A 21,284-nucleotide genomic window follows, 5' to 3' on the forward strand; every position below is an offset into this window, starting at 1 on the left:
ATTCCTCTGTGGAGTTCTACCCCCCTCAATTATAAAAAGCCCTGCATTTCCGCACTCAGCTTTCTAGGATGCTGGAACACTCAACCTGGTTCCACTGGCTGGAAAACCGGAGTTGGGATTTGGCTGCAGTGCAGAACAGTCACAGACTCTAGCTCCCACCCCTGCCACGCCTTCTACCGAGGCCTACCTGTCAATATCCTCCCCATCCCTTCCCCCCTCTCCCTCGCTTACAGCAGCCACCTCACAGACCTTTACCGCGTGCTCGGAACAGGTGGTAAATATCTGTTAAACACCACATAATTGCACATTTGTGCGCAATTCCAGCTCGAAAATCTGAATCCGCGCAGGTATCCCCATTTTGTGTGATTGAACTTGTAATAGGTGGATATTAGTGCGAAAATGACGAGCATTAAATGAAATTACTGCCGCTCATGGACGTCATTTAGGGGCCACCAGGGGTCTCAACTGCGACCCCTAGCTAGCTTCGTGTGACCCCTAGCAATACGCTTGCGACCCCTGGCCTCAGAGGAAAATAAATCACTTGCAAAACATATAGGGGGTTATTACAACTTTGGAGGAGGTGTTAATCCGTCCCAAAAGTGACGGTAAAGTGACGGATATACCACCAGCCGTATTACGAGTCCATTATACCCTATAGAACTCGTAATACGGCTGGTGGTATATCCGTCACTTTACTGTCACTTTTGGGACGGATTAACACCTCCTCCAAAGTTGTAATAACCCCCATCTTGTTGCCAGCAGAGCTACAAAGATGTCCCTATTCCCTTAAGCATGGAAAAGAGCAAGACATATAAGCGGGAGGAGAGGGAAGCAGAGGTGGCAGAGGGAAAGACGATGAGGGGAAAATAACAAATGAAGATCAGCAAGAAGGCACTGCAGGCAGAAGGGTGAGAGATCGACAGGATTGTGTGTGCACGAGTGTGTGTTTGTGTGTGATAGTCAGGCAGAGGCATTAAAGAGAATCAGAGACGGGTGATAGGTGGAAGAAAGATACTGACAGCTGTAAATGAGAGTGAGAGCGATAGGTGACAGGCACATAGACAAGTGACAAAAAAGGTAGCGCAGAGTCAGGGAGATGGGAAGACTGGTGAGCGGAGACGACAGTATGAGAGATGTGATATAGATGGAAAGAGATAAGCGAGAGACAGTAGGAGATAGAGAGACAAGTGTGAGAAAAGTGAAAAAGAGACAGCTGGTGATAGACAAGTGAGAGGCAGGTACGTTAGACTTGTGTGAAAGATACATCTCAAAGCGGGGGGGGCAGGGACTCCTGCTAGACACTGGAAAGAGACGACAAAGACAATGTTTAGTGAGAAAGCTCAGATAGAAGGAGAGACAAGTGTGATAAAGAGACGGGTTAGAAAGACAGCTGAGAGATTTGGGGAGGTGGACACGTGAGAAAGTGACAGCTGAAAGCGGGGAAACTATTGAGGAAGTGGTAATAAAGTGACAGGCCCGAATGGGAGACAGAGTATTAAAAGTTTAGAGAAGCATACAGAGGCAGGTTACGAAAAAATGCTGACATTGAGGTGGGGAGGAGGAAAGGTGAGAAATATAGAGGTGACATTGACACAGAAATAGGTAAGAAAGGCCAGAAAAGTAAGAACGTTTGGAGACAGGTGAAAGGTGAAAAAAGTCTGAATCCGAGAAAAAGCAATCTGGGAGTGTGGTCAGGAGATATAAGGGCACCAGTGAGAAAGACACATTTGAGAATGAGTCAACAGAACAGCTGAGATACAGGCACCAATAGGTGAAAAAGGCAAGTGTTTGAGAGGTACTAACATTGACATTTGAGAAACAGACAGCAGAGGGGAGCGTGACAGCTGATCAAAGGTTCCTATGATGTGTCACTTCCGCCACCCCTGGAATTTTGGTGAATCGACGTCCATGCTGCCAATCAGAATTTCTACACATAAATCTGCCTAACTTGTAATCAGGGCCTTATTTTTTTATAGGGAGAGGCTTGTCCAGGTCGCCTTCTGGTATGAGTGGAATGAATTATTTGAATGAGTTTCTCTTTTTGTTTGTCAGGGTGCTATCTCATGAGTTGCCAAAATGAGTTATTGGCCTTGAATATGGAGGGATCTTGCCCTTGACAGGGAGTTTCCAACCTCAACATCAGTCCTGTACGAGGGAAACACCAACCAAAGAGCAGATGCGGCCTGGGGCCTGATAGTTTTCCTTGCAAAATAGGCCCCTCACGACAGCCTAAAGACTTGCTTACATGGAAACAGATGAAGAAAACCCCGTACAATACAGAAGCATGGACAAAAGCCAGTGGACCCCAAGGTAAACTGATAGGCCCTTCCAGGAGATCAAGCATGGAAACGTATGAAACAATTACAGAATACCACTCATTTCATAGTCTGGTTCGTCTTCCATAAACAATGTGGAGCGGGATTGAGTGTGATACAAATAAAATGCTGGTGTTACGAGACAGATATATATATCTGGGATGCCTTGTGCTGGAGTGGTGACCATGAGTCCCAGGATTACCGGGGGCAGGAGGAGGCCCTTGTCCTCAGAACACCTGCATCCCATCTCCCAGCATATATAGCGCATCAACTTTTCCAGTGGCGTGAGAGGCCTGTTGCTGGAGGGGGGACTACAAGTCCCAGGATTACCAGGAGCAGGCCCTTGTCCTCAGCGCACCTGCATCTCATCGCCCAGTGCTATGTACCTCATTGATTTTTTAAAGATAGGCACAATAAAAAGGGAGATAGAAGCGACCTGCATTACTATCGGCCAATATCTTTAATAGGTGCCACTTGGGAGATATTAGGCAGAGCTCTGCTCAAGCAACTAAAAAACTGGGCTAATGAGAAAGCCATTTTAACACCGGCACAGTATGGTTTCGGCAATGTTATAAGGGGAAAGCTGTGGACCATGCTGTTAAGTAAGGGAGTCAATCTGAAAATTGTTCATATCCTTGCCCAGTTGCATGCAGATGGCAGGTTAGGTACGGGCCAAGAGGGGAATGTACCAGCTATATAAAGATTAGGACGGGTGTCAGGCATGGTTCTGACTGGCATCCTTTCTTTTGAGTTTTTATGTTAATGGCCTTGAGGATCCGCCTAGGATGGGGACCCAACACTAACCCGTACTGATGTATGCAGATGATTGCGTCCTTATGGACCTAACGGAGAAGGAAGGGTCTCCAGAAACTCCTTTATAGCTTTGTGACTTGTATGTCCAATATGGACCTTTCTACTAATAAAACCAAATCATATGCAATGGTCTGTGGGAAACAGGGAAGTAGGCTAACTCCATTTCATATTGAGGGAACAGTACTTAGACGTGTCTCTACATTCTCTTATTTGGGAGTACCCTTCGATAATAGGAATACTTGGCTGCACCTTAAGGGGGTAAGGGTTACACAGCATGAACAAGCAACAGCGTCCCTATGCAAATTTGCTTCTAAGTTAGGGTCCATGCCCATTGATGCAGCAATTACTATATATAAAGCGAGACCCATGTCAATTGCCACCTAGGGGGATGGGTGTGGGGGCATACTGACCCTTAATCTTTGCAGATTAGTGAAAACAGCTTTCTGCAAAGACTTATGTCACGTCCTCCCACTATACCTGTCACTAGAGTGCATGAGGAGTTAGGTTTACATTTTATTGGTGATGTAGTAAGGATGGCGCCAACCTTACTCTAGTTGTCATTTTGGTCCACGCCTCAAGCAGGGCTGACGGTAACGGTGATCTCTGACTGCTTAAATTTAGCAGGGACACATAAAATCAGTTGGCTTATGTTTGTCAAAAATGAACTCGCTTCCATTGGTAGATCGAACCTGTTTCTTAATCTGATGTCTATGGAACCTCAGATTGGACGTCTGGTAAAGAGGGAATTGTCAAACCGGATAGTCGGTACAAGATGGCATGATGATTTAAATAAGGGGTTGGTGGCGGCTTACCTCCCCCTCTGTACAGCACCTCACATGGTGCAATGCCTGCTAAAAGTCCCACACTACCAGAGATACTATTTGGCTAGATTTAGAGTGGGTTTGACCCATTCTTGGTGTCTCACCCTTCCAAAGTCTTTGTTGCGAAATATTTGACACCTTGCCCATGTACTCAATCACTTTTCAGTTTCAACTACACGTTTATTTTCTGTGAGTTTTATGAAGTACACATAATTCAGTTCTTGCTACCTCCTTGACAATTCTTAACATCAGGAAATGTAAAGAGGTTTGGCCTATCTACAGTTGCTCCAGACTGATTTAATAAGTACAATAGTATATAGATATATTTCCCCTGTTGTCAAATGTAGGAGAATTGTGGGGAAATGAGACTAATGTACTGTTGAATGCCCATGTTTTTAAGGATCTGTTGACTAGTGAGCTTTGAATATAAAAATGTTTAGAATTTTATATATTGAAGTATTGCAGTTTATCATGTGACCAACTATCTGCTGATGTTGTATGACTGTTTATCTTTGCCAGTGAGGATGAGGCAGGAATATAATTGTCTCAGGTTATGTGATCTCAGGGTTTGGACTAATATTGTAGTGGCTAGACAATGGGGGAGCAAAGAAGGAAAGATAACATTTGTCTGTGGTATTCTTCTATTATTGACTACTTGATAATCACTTGCACACATTCCGATTGTAATTTCTTGCTGATGGATTATGCACTTTACTAGTTGATTTTAACATATGGTCATATGTTTTTATGGTTACTGTTAACCCAATAAAGCTTTTAAAACAAAAAAAACAACTGGGTGGATAAGTGAAGAACTAGACATATCCTTATTTGGGAGTCTGGCTGTGTTCAGTGATTTGCTGTTAAGTAAGTTTATAGTTTATACATTGATGTGTTAATTTCAGTTTTGTTTGTTTACAAAAAAAAAAAAAATGTAAATTCCCTTTAACCTTTTCTCTCCCCTTCTTCTCTGACTCATCCCAAACCTTTCTGATCACTTGAACTCCCAAACATCCTTCTCAAACTTACCCCTCCTTTTTATCAAAGTCAGCCAAGTAACGTGGATGGGTTCACTACTTCCAGTAACAACTCACAACTTCCCTTTTCTAATGCACTTATTTTATTCTGTCTCTGTTCATAACGCTAATAAATGCATGAGATCGTAGGAGCACAAACTTAATAAACTGACCACAAATAATCAAGAAGGAAAAAAAGGAAGCACATGGCACTGATCTACAAAATATTTAACTCTAATTTTGAGTTCCGGAGTAGCATGCTACTCACCGTAAAGCGCTTCAACGCCTCATCAGGGGTAGTCAGCGCTATGTAAATAAAATGTACAAATAAAATTACAATTAAATAGATAGTTTTTCTTTTGGTATTTAGGAAAAGCAGTCTTGATTTTTGTATGATCCAGATGCTTATATGTATTTCAAATGTTTTTATGCATCTCACCAGCATTTAAGTATACTTTTCCGAGCTCCACCTAAAAAGTTAGTTTAAATGATATTTCTCTCAATTTCGAAGTACTCAGCGGAACTTTAGCATCATATGGGTGACCAGGGGAGTTGGTATGAACCACCCACACACGTGCTCTTTCTAGGTGCAGCTGTTATAGTGAGGATTATGTAACCTGAGACTCACTGGTGTTCGAAGAGTCCAGAAAAAAGGTAACTAAAGGGCAGTCACAGAAAATCCCACTCTGGCCTGACTCAGCAGAGGTGCTAAAGTGAGAACAGTTATTCTACGAGAATTGTCATTATGGAAGGCAAAACCAGACAGCTTTGTTCAGTTTTTCGATAATCTAAGAAATATTATGCCAATTAACTGAGTACCAGGAAAATTAAATAACACACAGAAAAATAACCAATAATGACCTAAACATGTGACATACGGAACCCAATCCCAGCAAAGTCAAAACACGTTTCCAAATGTCTGAATATGAAAGAGTGTACTCGGGCCTGTTAAAATGGATACGTGGCTTAGATATGTAGTAATAGGGTGTGGTATCCTGGGTAGATGGTAGAGAAGGTATGTTGGATAGTGATTTTTGGGACCCCAGGGTCAGCAGCAAATGGCAGTGTGCTCAAGGTCCCTATAAATGGTTCAAGATAACAAGGCGATCACATGCTCAATCCCAGGCGGACTTGTAGCAAGGGATGGATGCGGGAAGGGTATAGATTGTGGTTTGCACGGATTGACAGCTACCCTGTAATCTCAAATACAAGAACACTGCCAGTGGCCCATGTGGAAACCCGGCGGACTATGTAACACAGTAAACCACAATTGTTTAGAGTCTGGCCCAGGGTTACCAAAGTTCATGAAATATGTGCCAGCTTGTTACCTCCTGGTGTGTACAACAATCTGAACACATTTTTAGCAAAGGTCGTAGGTAACTGGGGATCTCCAAAATAAACCACTAGGACTGGACTCCCTACTTGCAACTTTCAGTTAGTGAATGTGTTGGATTCACACAAGGTGGGTTAGCTGGCTGGCTGAATGATAGTATCCTACCAAACAATAGGAAACCTTTATTCACCATCAATTATTAAATCATTATTCAATCTCAGGCATGTGGACGTTTCAAATCATGTCTGCTTTAATTAATTGTAATAACTGTTATTTCTAGCTTTTGAGTAGTTCAGTCTTTACCATTTGCCTTCCCAGTGCACAATAATTATGACATTTTTTAGCCAAACAGCAAAAGTTCACAATTACCATCATATAGATCCTGAGCACAACCCGTGCCAAATAAGTAACACTAAAACAAAAAATGCCTAACTGGACTGTTAGACCTGACAGACTTAGGGTAATCATCGCCCAACTTTTTGCCTGCCTCCCTCCATTTTCCTGACCCTATTTTTGCTGGTTTTAGGATTCTGCACACTTTACCACTGCTAACCAGTGCTACAGTGCATGCGCTCTCTTCCCTAAACATGGTAACATTGGTTTCTTAACCAATTGGCATATTTAATATACTTGTAAGTCTGCAGTAAAATGCACTAGAGGTGCACAGGGTATGTAAATTAAATGCTACTAATGGGCCTGCAGCACTGGTTGTGCCACCCACATAAGTAGCCCCTTAACCATGTCTCAGGCCTGCCATTGCAAGGCCTGTGTGTGCAGTTTTATTGCCACTTCATCTTGGCATTTAAAACTACTTGCCAAGACTTAAACTCCCCTTTTTCTAGATATAAGTCACCCATAAGGTAGGCCCTAGGTAGCCCATAGGACAGGGTGTAATGTAAGTAAAAGGCAGGACATGTACTTATGTGTTTTACATGTCCTCGTAGGGGAAGACTCGCAAATTTATGTTCCACTACTGTGAGGCCTGCTCCTCTCATTGGCCAGCATTAGAACTGCCCTTATATACTTTTAAGTGGTAGATTCTGATCTGAAAAGAGTAGCACTGTCATGTTTAGTATGGCCAGAATGGTAATAGAAAATCCTGCTTACTGGTGAAGTTGAATTTAATATTACTATTTTAGAAATACCAATTTTAGAAAGTGGGAATTTCTCTGCACTTACTGCCATCTGTGCCTTACAGCCTGCCTCCAATCCATGTCTGGTCTGTGCTGGTTGACTGCTCCCCTTGTGCATTCTACCCAGATAGCCATAAACACAGGACACTCAGTCACATCGGCATTCATCTGCATACAGAATGAGTCTCCCTGGGAAGGAAGACAGGCCATGCTCTCTCTTACACTTCAAAGACCAGTGGCCTGCCCTCACACAAATGGCTGATAACCCCTGCGGGAATCCTGGCAGACAAGGCTGGACTGAAAGGGGAACTTGTGCACTTCAAAAACCACTCTTTGAAGTTCCCCCCACTTCAAAGGCATTTTGGGTATATATACACTGGGTCTCTACCCACACCAAATCAGACACTTCTGGATCTACACCTGGACTCTGTCAGAGGGATTGCCTGGCGGCCCAAAGGACTCATCTGGACTGCTTTGCTGAGAAGGACTGCTGCCCTGCTGCCTGCTGCCTGGTCTCTGACTTTGCTGTAAGGACTCTGCCTTCCCCAAAAGTGCTCTAAAAGGGCTTGGATTGAGCTTGCCTCCTGTTCTGAAGTCTCGGGCCACAAAGACTTCACCAAAAAGAAGAAAATCCCAGTGCATCAGAAAATTGACTCAATGCCTGCAAAACTCGATGCAGCTCCTGCCTCACGGTTGAAAATTCACTGCATCGCTTACCGGATCGATGTAGCGCCTGCTCCTTCTACCAGCGCGTCAAGAATTTTCAATGCATTGTCCCTGGGTGTCAAAACATCCCGACATCACAGTGAGGAACCAAGGCTGCGCTCCCAGAAATCGACGCATCACCTTGCAGTATAGAAAGAAACAACACATCGTCTGTGCGCGCCAGAAAATCCCCCCAGCGCCTTCTTTTTCAACACATCTTCTCTGCGGCCCCCATGCATCATTATTTTTAATGCATCCCAGGTACTGTGTGTTACAAGGATACAACCACTGATTCTTATGGATTGAAACTCATTTAAACCTTTAAAAAGTGATATCTCGACTTGTGCATTTTGGATTTTTGTCGTTTTGATCTTATTTTATTCAGATAAATATTATCTATTTTCCTAAACTGGTATGGAGTACGTTTTGTGGTGTTTTCACAGTGTTACTGTATGAGTTATTGCACAAATACTTTATACATTGCCTTCTAAGTTAATCCTGCCTGCTCTGTGCCAAGCTACCAGAGGGTGAGCCCAGGATAATGTGGATTGTGTTGTGACGTACCCTAAGTAGGATTGTGGTTCCTACTTAGACAAGGGTGTGTACCTCTACTTACTAGAGACCCAATTTCTGTTGAGTAAAATAGTTGACTATACCAAAAATAATGTAATCTTTATGTAGAGAGATTGTTTGGCCAGCTATGTTCTATTGCAAGTTTCTTAATGAGTAGGCATTCCTTGTTTTTAATGTTATTGATTAGGTACAGGTTGTGCTCAGTTGCAATGTTATAATAATTGTGAACCTTTGTTGTCTAAAAAATGTCATAATTAAGGTGTACTGTGGAAACAAATGGTAAAGCCCAAACTACTGAGAAGTTAAAAAGAATGTTTATTAAAATTGAATAAAACATAGATGGTGAAAAAGATGTGCATGTCTGAGATTGAATAATGATTTAATAATTAATGGGGAATGAAGGTTTCCTATTGTTTGTTATGATACATGTACCCCTACCCTCATTCTCCTTTGTAGTGAATGATAATTTCCCAACAGGCACTACAATGCAAGATGAGTGTCAGTGAACCTCTGGCCACAATTCATAAAGGGGGTTTCTGGGCCAGGCACCAAATCACAATTCAATAGGACCTTGTCCCTCTTCAGCCACTCCCATGAGGAATGGCAGCATTTTAGAGTGCAGTGGCCCTGAGGTCCCAGGAAAATAACACCGTCAAATATCCCCACTTGTTTGAAAGTCCTCGAAGAATGAGGGTACAGTTTCTTGCATAGGGCTCTCAGTGCCCATTTATCCTCAGGTTTACTGACAACTTACACAGCCAATAACTTGGGGAGAAAAAGAACACACACACACGTGTCAACCTTACTGCAGGGAAGTCCTCTCCCCAGCTGAAGTGTCAGCATTAGGTCAGGATATTAGTGACAGGGGATACAAGCATGGCTTAGCAACCTGTCCTCTTTTTATTCCCATAGTTAAACTGGGACAATTCCATTGCACCTACCCTGGCTTACATCAATCATCCCTCTGTGCAAGAAGACCGTATTTCCACCTGATAGCGGGACTACCAGCATGTTCTTGGTTGTAGTGGTGCGAGTCCTGATTTGGTTGTTGAAAGGCCGCGCCTCATGACGGTATGCTTTGGCAGATGAGGCTTAGAACATAGACTGGGAATGATTCACTACTGCTCCTTCATAGTACATAAGGTGGCAACTATCTGGCATTCTCCAGCCTGGGGATTGTGGCTAGAAACCTCCTCACTCAATCCATGTGATGGCCTGCGGGATCTGTAGGTGAGGATCAGGGATTTTCAGGAGCCAGTGAGTGATGGTCCTCAGCTGGCTACCTGAGGAGGCCTCACAGTGTGCCTTTGAGTGCTCTTGCCCTTACCCTTACCTAAAGTGCTAGCCTTTCCAGATCCTCAGGCTCCACCTAGTATCCTCCTACATTGCAGAGCACCAGAGAATCCAAGGGCTGACCATGCACATTTGGTATAGACTATGTGCATGTTGGTGAGGCTCCCAGTTTTTTCCTTTACTCGTGCAGTCTTGCCAGACACGTGGTATTAACATTGACCACCAAAATAAAGGGGCACTTGCAATCGAAAAAAATATAACTCGAGGTTATATTTGACCGATGATTCTGTGCAGCCGGAAGGTAGCAGACTCAATTTAAATTCACTTTTTTCTTTAGAATTCCAATAAGAAGGTTCATTTCAAATCATGTGCTATGTGCACCTACGCGTTCACACTTTTCTTTTAATGGTTTAAACACTTCTTAGTTTTTTAATTGACATATGGAGAACACCTGGGACGTTCTATTTTAAAATTACCTTTAGTAGGCCTCTCACACGACACTTTTTCGCATGGATAATGAATCTCTTGTCGGCTGTGGTATCTATTTTAGTTCCCTGTTTCCCACAGGTAGTGTGTTTGGCCGTGGGGCGTTAAGTAGCTTCCACCTGTCTATAAGCCCTCAATGCCGAAAGCGCTTTTAAATATCTGAATCCATATTTTGTTTGTCTCTCCATTTGTATCAGCCACATAGGTCTCTGGCCAGCTTCCCCCAGCTGTCTGCCTTTAAAAAGCTTCGAGTCCCCTAACAGTTTCAGCTGATAATTTAATTAAATCACTACTGTAATTAACTTGACCTAACTTTGACATTCGTAGATCTAAAACAGCATCCAGATGTGTCACATCACAAAGACATTTCTGAGTATGTGAAGTAATACTAAAGAAGTACGCGTTAACATACTGTTACGTGCCTTTATGAATTTGACTTGGTTCAGTTCACAAAAGCATTACTAAGTATGGTCAGTGATGTTACAGAAGAACTCTTTTGTTTGGCTTTGCGACTCAGCACCGATATTTCCACTCTGCATTAGTAAAAGTGCAAAAAGAACACTATCCTCTCTATTTCTACTAACTGTTTATAACTATTCCCTGAATAGTCCCATTTTATGCTAATTTTAGATGTTTTTAGGTCAATTCACCACGGCATGTAAAAGAGCACTAAAGGAGTACAAATTGTATAGGAGTATTTCCTGGCAGTTCCCATTTTAAGCATTTGGGGACAATTCACAAAGATATTTAAGAGTACTTGAAGTATTACTTCAAGAGTTCTTCAGATATTTATGAATGCATTTATGAATCCGTCTCAGACTCTTGCCTTTGCTTTCACTGGGATTTTTGATTCACTGGTTTGTATCTTTTTATCTGTTGTTGAACCTCTTTTAGATTCTGGTCTGATGGAGCTAATAGGACCTATTTTTTCTCTTTGTTGCTGAATTCTTGATGTTCTACCACATCGGTCTTTATCTACTCAGCAGTGTGTTAGAGTGTCTGGGAAAAATCCGAAAATCACACTGCTCTGAGATCCCACATGTATCTGAATTTTCACACCACATTAGTATTGTCCATGGTTAGACCGTTTTGGAGAAAACTCAGGAAAAGTCTGGCTTATTTGAAAAACTTTGTTTCTGAAATGTCATATCGGATCATTTATGATAACTCTGAAATGCTCGCCTTTTATTTAATTATTTTTATTAAATTAGCGTGCCCAAATGTTTGTGAAAAATCGCGATAGAATGATGTATCCTACTCGTATGTCTGGAATCCAACATTGATCGGTATTGCGTATTTCTGCAATTGCAAACTCAAAGACAAATTCGGATCCAGACATAAATCCATGCTTGTTTCGATTATTGTTAGGACTTGTAAAATCATCACTTCAATAGTTTTTGACTGCAATGAGTACTTTCTATGTGTTTTAGAATCACATTATAAACCTTAACGTATTTGTCAATTTTTGTATAAATTTATTATGGAACCAGCACACGTCACACGTTGACTGTATAGATATGTTTTGTCTCATAATAGGCAGTGAAATGGCTGCTGAGGACATCATCGCGGGTAACGTCAACAAGCATGCAGTTTTTCCGCCAGGCTATTGTGGACCGCCTAGAAAAGGACATCTTGTACTTGATGCCTGTTTTGAAAGTGGTAAGTGCATACACAATGGATCGCGATTGCAAACATAATGGGCTTCCCTTTGTAAATCCCTATAATTTTCAGAAACACATCTCTCAGTTTAAACCTGCATACTTTGCAAGTCGAAAAAATGTGGCCTCTTCTCCCTCTATCCCAACTTGTTCGGAGCCTTCCTCACCTAACATACTCCACCTGAACAGGGTCCACACTGGCAGAAAGGGATTATTAGAATGATTATATGCACCAGTGAGGTTGGCACTGTTTTGGTCAGTTTTGGATCTTCGCACAATTACCCTGTGTTCCATCGTGTACTTCAAAAAATGTAAATTGACTGAATTGTCGTATAGCACTTATTATTATGCATGGTTATTCAAGAAAATGTTTTCATTTCAGAGATAAGAGTTGGAGAAATCATTTTTTTAAAATCTGAGTATTTTAAAATTTATTGTGATGGTTTTGTGAAGGTTAGTGACCACCTTGATGACTCTGTAGTATGAGTGTATATGGTAAAGTAATTGTACGAGTTGCCTTTCTAACAACCCATGAATCTACATCCTTTGGCAGCCGAAGAGTGATTATAGTGTCATCAGTACCAGTATGATGAAGAACTTCATAATTATTTTTTTTTAACAATATTTACCTAAGCCCTCGTCATGGTCAAACATCCTTGCTTTTACCTGATCTCATACCGAGGTTGTAAATGCTTAATTTGAGGTAGAGGTAATCTAACCAGGTTCTGTTAGAAAACTCACCATTGTTCTCATTGTTTTATAGACCATTCTGCCCTACAGCTATTAATATATGTATTTCCATAATCACTGACCACCACATTTGTCATCAATGACTTTAAGAAACCTTGGACTGTGTAAGGCCTCTGCACATTAGCCCCATAGTGAATCGACCAACTTGAGTCATGCAACTTGTAAACATGAAATGGTTTTATGAAGAACGAAGAAATCGGCCAAGTGGCAAACTATATATAAGCATCCTAGAGCATAAGCAGGTTTGTCCTAGAGTTGCATTTTGTAAATTGATTACAAAAATAGGGGCTGGAATGGGACCAAACTCAGCTGATGGGTTGATAATTTGAATCTACACAAGAAATGATGGTTCGGATCTCTTTATTGAATTTTCCTAGAAAAGTATATAGCAATGTTATGAACTCAAATTGCTCTCGAGCTATAGCGTAGGAAGAAAATTAAATGTAACAGCCCCAAAACTCCCCCGTTCCCCTGGGTACCCACAGTGTCATGATGGGCAATGAGTAGAGTGGTCTCGCAAAGTATGCCAGATCTCCCGGAAAGTGTCCCCCTAGCTATGATTGGAAGAGGTCTCGTTGGGCAGAGAAGATGGAGGTATCTAGGGTAAGTGGGTTCTCGGATTTCAGAAGATAGCAGGTCAATTAAGGGACACCAGAGGTCAGGGTATGAGGTGCCCTCTGCGGAGAGGATGCAATACAGCCGTTCCATTCCTAACATGTACCAGAGATGGTGGAGCCAACCCTGATTGGTAGGAACCTGTTCTGTTCCCCATTGAGACAGGATGGTTTGTGACACTGCCCCCAAGACCAACCCTATCGGTTACCCCTGTCGGGACTTTAGCGGAAAGGTAAGGGCGTTGGGCAAACCCAAGACAGTGTAGGTAGGGAACTGGGGAAGGTAGGTGTTGAGATGTGTGTCTGAATCGTTTAACAGACAGGTCCAGTAAGTGTGAGTCGCAGACACTCCCAAAGAAGGTACAGCAGGATACATGAGGTGCCGCAGGCACTCCAGCACTCAGGTTTACATGTGGGGTTGCCCCGGTGAAGACTGGGGTAAGGTACCAATCTTAGTGTCCGTTCAGTATTGGCTATGTTGCAGGCCATGTGCCTTGCACAATAGTGTATGTCCATCCATTCCTCCTGGGATAGTGAGCAGACAAGTTCTAATTCCCATCCCCTCTGACTGGTCGATTTGGTCTGTGAGATGGGTGGACAGAGGAATCCGTAGAGTTCAGTAATGAGGCGTCTGGCTGATGTCTTAGAGAGCAACCACCTCTCAAATGAAGTGAGAGTATGTCGCGCTATGGGGCAAACTTCATGGTGCATGATCCAATGCCTGATTTGGAGATAGTGCAATCTCTCAGTTTTGGGCATTTCGTGTTCAAAATGAAGTTGGTCAATGACCTATGGATCTGCATCCAGCTTGTTGCCAGTGCTTGAATGCTGTTGGGTGTAATCCCAGAGTGAAGTCCACATTGCCAAGGTGTCAGCAGGGAAGGAAATGCGGTCAAGCCTCCCCTTTTACTCACCTAGTCCCCAGACCTGTAAGGAAGCTTTGGTCATGGGGGAGAACTAGAGGCTCTGCGGGCAGGCTATTCCGTGTAAGAAAGGAATCCTCCACAGATGCTGTCCTGCCACTGCCCTATCCATAAGGAGCCAGTGTTTTTCAGACTCTTCCTGAGACCATTCTATTAGGGACTGGAATTGGGCTGCCTGGTAGTACTGTAAAAGATTCGGAATGTCCAACCCACCTTCATTTAGGGGCCTATAACTTAGCTCCTTTTTCATGCAGGAGCGGCCGTTAACCCATACAAAGTGAGTCAGATTGTGTTGCATGACTTGAAGAGTGCTAGTGGGAGGCGCAATAGGTAGAGCCTGGAATAAGAACAAGATTTTAGGCAGGATTGTCATTTTGAGGACGGCCACTCGGCTGAGCCCAGAGGGGTGATACCGTCTCCATCTGGTCAAATCAGTTTTGATCTGTTGGTGCACAGTCTTGTAGTTGAGGGACACAGTCGCTGCAACAGTGGGGGCAAGTTATATGCTGAGGAAGAGGCTGGAGGTAGATGTCCATTGTACCGGGTATTTGCAAGACAAGGACAGTTGCATGTCCGACAGAAGCAAAGATTAAGATCTTGGGATTTGTGCACATTGACGTGGAATCCTGCTGCCTGTCCAAAAATCTCCAACTAATTTAGAAAGGCTGGGAGTTAAGTGAAAGGTTCCTCCAAATCCACCAGGATGCCATCGGCGTACATATTGATGGTATACTCCTCCCCGCTGAAAGCTATCCCCTTAATTCTCAGGTGGTCGCAGATCCACTGGGCTAAAGGCTTCATATAGAGAGCAAAAAGTAAAGATGAAAGAGAGCACCCTTGGTGTGTAGCTCTGCAAATAGGGAACAAGGCTGAAGTTTGTGCATTCACACTAAACTTTGTAACTGGCTGCCCATAGTTGCTCAGGACCCACAAGCTAAATTGTTCACCGAGTCCAAAGTGCTTGAGTGTAGCTGCGAAGTTTGGCTAATGGACTCTGTCAAATTCCTTCTCCGTATCCTCAGCCAATAACATGCACTCCTGGTTTGAGTGTTACGCTTTGTTAATCAAATGCATGATCCTTTTAGTATTATTGCTGCATTGGCACTGGGGGACAAAGCCTGTGTGATCTGGAGCGATGAGGGATGGGAGAAAGGGACCCAAACGGTTCGCAAGGATGCCTGTGAAGAGCTTGATGTTGATGTTTAAGAGAGATGTCAGCCTGTATAAGGTGCAGAGGTGGGGGTCTTTGCCCAGTTTCGGGACAACGACCACAGAGGTCTCCAACATAGAAGGCGGGATTGAGGCCGGGTTTTTAATGGAACTGAAAAGTCAGGTGAGGAGGGGAGCCAGGGTCACACAAAAAGTTTTGTAAAACAGGACAGGGAAGCCACCAGGGCTTGTCGATTTAAGTAGCTTCTGTTTGGTGATGATGGAGATCACGTCCTTAATTTGAATAGGGCAGTCAAGATCAGATGCCTGTGCTGCTGTTAATTTAGAAGTTTGGGCTCCCCGGAGATAGAAGTCTGTGCCACCCACTGGTAAATCCTGCTAAGCATAGAGTTCTTTGTAGAAGCTGTGAAAGGCTGAAGCTATCTGGGCATCACCAGTAGATTCAGACCCATCTGCAGTAAGGGTAGCCAGAAAGCATACAGCCTGGCGTTGGGTCTGTAGCTTAGTGGCCAATAGACAGCCATATCTGTCGCTGCCAACGTATAAAGAGTGACGTGGGCGAAGGGCTGCATATTCTGCTCTGTCTAAATCGATGCCCAGCAGTTGTTTCTAAGCTGTCTCTAGTTGACTCCAGACCCGAGAGGCCCCTCTATGTTTATGGATGCGTTCAAGTTCCAGAGCTTGGTGAGATTGTTGCTCTCTTTTGTCTCGCCAAATTTATTGTCAGCTGCAGATATCACAATTATTTTGCCTCTGACTACCACTTTCAAGGTTTCCCACAGTGTAGCGGTTGAGACCTTGGAGTGTCATTTAGCTGCACAAGAAATCAGAGAGGTCAGCCTCAGAAATAGGTCCAGAAAGAGATGATACCGAGGTTGATGAGCGTGGACTTGCCTCCTACTTTATCACACTTTTATGTTCAGGCAAAGGAAATGTAGGAGCACTCTGTTGAGGAAGCAGCTTCTCAAACTCAAAAAAATGAGGCCGTCGGTGCTGTGGTGGCTACACCATATTCCCCTGTGTCTTCCAAAAACCATGCAAACACTGAAAGAACTGCATGCCAATGTACAAGCAACCTGTGGTTTGTATCTCTGACACATAATAGACCACTAGTCCTCTTCCCTTCTGAGGCCAGGAAGAGTATACATTTATACTGCGTACCTGAAAGGAGATGGCAGAGCTGCTGAGAACTGTATTCCCTATAGATACAAATGACCTACCCTAAGCTCTTAATCACCATGTGATGGCAGATGAGGTTAATGTCCTGGGACGTAAGGTAAAATGTATTTACTTGCCATTTCATGGAAAAGACCTCTTTGAGCCTTTAACATACAGGATGTTGCGGCACTGTAACTCTTGCAGAGTACAGTCAAATGGCTATGCTACATGCTAATGCTGCTGTTCAGAACCCTGTCCTTATTCAAAAGGGCCAAGGCCTTTTCAGTGCTTCAATGAAAGGGACCCTTTTTATCCCCAAACCCTCAGCGAACACCCCGCTGTCGAAAAGGTGATACTTCATAAGAAAAACTGAACTTACCTGGGTCACAGGCAGCTGCTATTGCTGGTCTACATGACACATATGACATCCCAGTGAAGGGGTTGTTTCCCTTCCACTAGGTTCATCTAGATGATGATTCCTGTCAGTGCTCAGAGAAGGCTATATTTTATAACTCACACCGCTGCCACACTCAAGTTCACCTCTGACTCGATAGCTGTTCCATATGGTAGAGGATCTGGAGAGGTTCAGTTCTCCTTATTAGGTTCACAGAGCCTGGACCACCCTTTGGAACTGCTATGACTCACACTCCTTCCTGGCAAGAATAAGAAGGTGAACAAAATGACTGTGTATTCTCTGTATACCAACACTGTTCCTATTTTCATGCGCATATCCATTTCGATCACCTGATGTTCCTCTGGGTTATTCTGGAGGTCCAGCATTACCAGAACAGAATTGTGTCATATGGCTTCAAAGCAGCCCTCGGAGTGTTTACAAAATTCCTCCTATGGTAGCAAACTGTCAGACATTGCAAATGGTCGATTACTCCTAAACCTTGAATACTGTCTGAGAATGGCATTTTCCATGGACGTGCTACATTTGATTAAATCCTAATTTTTAAAAACCCTCCTCATACTTGAGTTCATGGTAAACTACCAAAAATTGTGTCTGATACCTTTAAGGAGGATTAATTTCATAGTGGCCTGTTAGGGCAAAAGCATAACAAAAGCCTTTCCTTCCCCAATCATAAAAACTCCAGATCTCACCTACAGCATAGCTCCCTCACAGATCAGTGCTTCCAGGGACCTTCAGGACTCCACACCTCCCTAACATTGGTAGCATCTTCATGGCAAGAAGAATGTGCAAAAGCATCAGTTTCACAGACCAGGGCACTCGGATCAGTTGCTGGACAGCCAGCAACTCACCCATTGTTGTGGTGTCCATTTCACCTACAGTGTCCTTAGATCTCAGTCAGGATAGCTTTGTACAGACGAGGGGCCTCTGAAGGGGCCTGTCCATAAACAATTTATGCAACATTGCTGATAATCCCTCCTTTTAATCTTGGTCATATGGAAGGCAGTGCTTTTGCTTCTCAAGTTATGCCCCCCAGTGATCTGTTTCAAGGAAATCAGGATTCACAATTACAGCATCACAGCCCTAACAAGTGTGGCATGTGCTCCCTACTGCACTTATGACTGTGGGATGGTTACATACCTGACTGTTTGGGAATGTTTTTGTATGTCTTTTCTCCAACTTCCATGTGTTCATACATTCTTCAAAGACTAAGGAGAACTCATGGTGCTTAGTTATACTAGAGCTTCTGACCTCACCGGCAGTGTTTTTAACTACCCTGCATTTCCACAAGTGAGAGACCACCCAACTCTCTCTCAGACGTCTGTCCATGGAAAGGAAGATATTTTGCCATCTTCTCCAACAGTTGCACGCTGCTGTTCCTGAGGCGCTAGACTTGTTCAGATAAACTAAGCAAGAAGTCAACCACCCATTCTTAATTTGAGTTCTCAATGACCCCCCAAAAATTGTTGAGATTTTGCCTCTAGGCTTGGCTGAATGGTATAAAATCCTTGCCTTACATGGAGAACAACATTGTGCTATTCTTCAGATCCTTGGTGGAATTAAGCATGCAAATGTAAAGCTATAAGAACTATATAGTATACATCTGATCCCATTGAAAAGGGTAATGATAAACAATCATAATGGCCTCGTAAGCCTGTTTTTCTTGATTAGAAGGCACTCTACAGATATGTTCCGTCTTCAAATGGATGGTATCTTGTTAGTTGAAGCTGCTCACATGTAAATAGTGTTCCTTAATTCTCTTACCACATTTAGCCACTTGAGTGAATTCTGAGATCTATGTGTCTCACTAAGGTACATCATTTTCTACTAGGACTCTTTCTGCTATTATTCTGATGGTAACCTAAATTAATGTAGCTGCCAATCTTCTTTCAGTATTCTCGCTCTTCCTTGTCAGACATACCCTTAGTGTGCACAGATTTGGGGGATCTGCATTCATTTGAAAAAGTAAGTCTTATTAAGTGACACAAATTATTTCATGCAAATGCTCTGGGCCACACACTGCATCTTGAATCAGTAAGATTGGCAAATAACCAATCTGATGTTTTTAGTTATTTTACCCTTGACCGGCCACTAGACACTCGCCATTTGTCACTATTCTTTTTTTATTTGCTTTCAGGAGTCAGGCTTACGCCATGCGTGGTCGCTCTTGTCTTCTCCCTGTTGCAAAGTCCTGAAACCTTGCCTGGGACTATCTTCACTCCAGCCTCCCAAAGTCTTTCTTTGAAGATAGATCCACCCACGATGTGCACAACCCAGCAGGATTCATACACCTTGTTCTTGGACATGCTTGCACCAGCCTCCGTTAGTCATATGATGTGGACAGTCACTGACTTCAGTTACAGTGCTTTAGCTGACTGTGCACATTTCAGTTAGAGCAACATTCCTTTGAAGATTTTCCATGTCTTAAAAACGGAATTTTTAATGCATGGTTTCTGGAAGAGCGGAATTTAGGCATTTGGGAATCCTTCTCGAGCTCTGCCTACAGCTTATGATATTTGTAGAGCAAACTCATCAAGAGGGCACGCACACCTTAATCGCCTGATTAAGAGCAGACCTCAAAAGTGTTGCAACTTAAGATCCAATATCATAATAGTGCCTGCTTCTTGTAGTGTTGTTTTAATGAAACCAGTTTCAGATTTCTTTGTGGCTTATCAATCCCTAGGAACTCTTCCTTCCTTAGGATCAGGTCCTGTTGGCTGCCGGTATTCATAACAAGTGAGGGATAGTCAGTGGATTGGCGCTGTGGGAATTAGCGACTTCTGGTCTCCTGGGCTTTGCTGATGGGGTGTGTCAATATGTAAAATCTTGTTGGCAGACACCTCCCACATCACTAGATTCACTTGAAAGCAAGCACCTTCTGGAAAATAGAACAGCAAGCCGCTGCTTTCTTTGCTGAACAATATCCCTGTGCTCTCCCTGCTGTACTGTCCGAGCCTGTTACCTGCCACCCTTTGTTGCAGGTGCCTTGGACCGAAGGACTATCAGGTCACTTTCAATGCATAGCGGCCATACAGGTTGTACCTTTTGGGGTGAGGGCTACTATCTTGTAAAGCCTGGTTGACCCAAATGTACCATGCGAAAAGGTCAGAAGACTGCAGCTGCATCCTGGATGAAATGGACCAAGTGAGGCACTGCTTTCTTTTATGAACTTTCACCTGTGCTCTCCCTCTCGTACCATCAGTGCCTATATTCTGTTGGCATTGGTGGCAGGTGCCGGGTGGCGAGGTACTGGCTGTGGTTTGTAGTGCAGGCAGTAGCGCCTGCTGTCTTCCAGGCCACACTTATTTTGGATTGCTCCGCATACACAGAGTGCCCAGAGTCAGGTGTGTATAACCTGTGATGTCCCAGGGTGTCCTCACGCACACATCCTTTTAAAGGGTTTTTAATTGGGCAGTGTTATAGCTTGGGAATATCGGAGGCAGCGCGAGTTGGTATTAAATTGTGTTATTTTTTATTGGTATTACGTATAGGGACTGTATTAAAGAAACAAGTAGTTACATTGCAGTATGTTGATCTGCACAGCTAACGTGGTACACTGCAAGAAGGATGCGCTAATATTCATACCTGCTAATGTTGGTATTAATGAAATAGCTTAGACCAATCCTAAAAGACAGATACCTAATAAATATGACTTTCTTAAATGTTAAGATAACAGTAAAATGCAGTTCACGTGCATGCCTTGAGAGAAAGTGAAAGATTACAGAACCAAAAACATGGGTTACTGCTAGATAGCTTTGTGGTATTGAATGCCACTTTACTCATGGTTATAAAGCATTATTAGCAGCCCTTCTTGGAAAAGATGTGGAAGAGTAGCATCTTTTTACTCAGACTCTCTAAAACTTCTGGTGCAGGAATCCCCATGTCCTCTTTCTCTGCTTTTAACATTTGACACTGAAAATTGTAGCAGGAGTGGATTCCTCTCCTTTAATTGAAGCCATTTATCACCCTCCTGGCTATGACAGTCAATTTCCAGTGCTACATTAAGTTGGTCTGTGAAACTACCAAGCTCCAGGTAAAATGTTATTGTTATTGTATGTTATTTGATTATTCATATAAATACGACTACCCTCATCCTTTTATCACTTGTTAAAAT

General features: G+C 43.1%; 1 protein-coding gene across 1 annotated transcript in view; it reads left to right on the forward strand.

Annotated features, from left to right (window-relative positions):
- Positions 1–21,284, forward strand: part of AGBL4 (AGBL carboxypeptidase 4) — a 606,247-nt gene that overhangs the window by 278,870 nt on the left and 306,093 nt on the right. Inside the window, exon 2 of the mRNA XM_069233366.1 lies at positions 12,022–12,144. Within this exon, the coding sequence (XP_069089467.1) occupies positions 12,022–12,144 (123 nt within the window). The remainder of the gene's footprint in view (positions 1–12,021; positions 12,145–21,284) is intronic.

This window comes from Pleurodeles waltl, chromosome 4_2, assembly GCF_031143425.1.
Source record: "Pleurodeles waltl isolate 20211129_DDA chromosome 4_2, aPleWal1.hap1.20221129, whole genome shotgun sequence".
NCBI lineage: Eukaryota > Metazoa > Chordata > Amphibia > Caudata > Salamandridae > Pleurodeles > Pleurodeles waltl.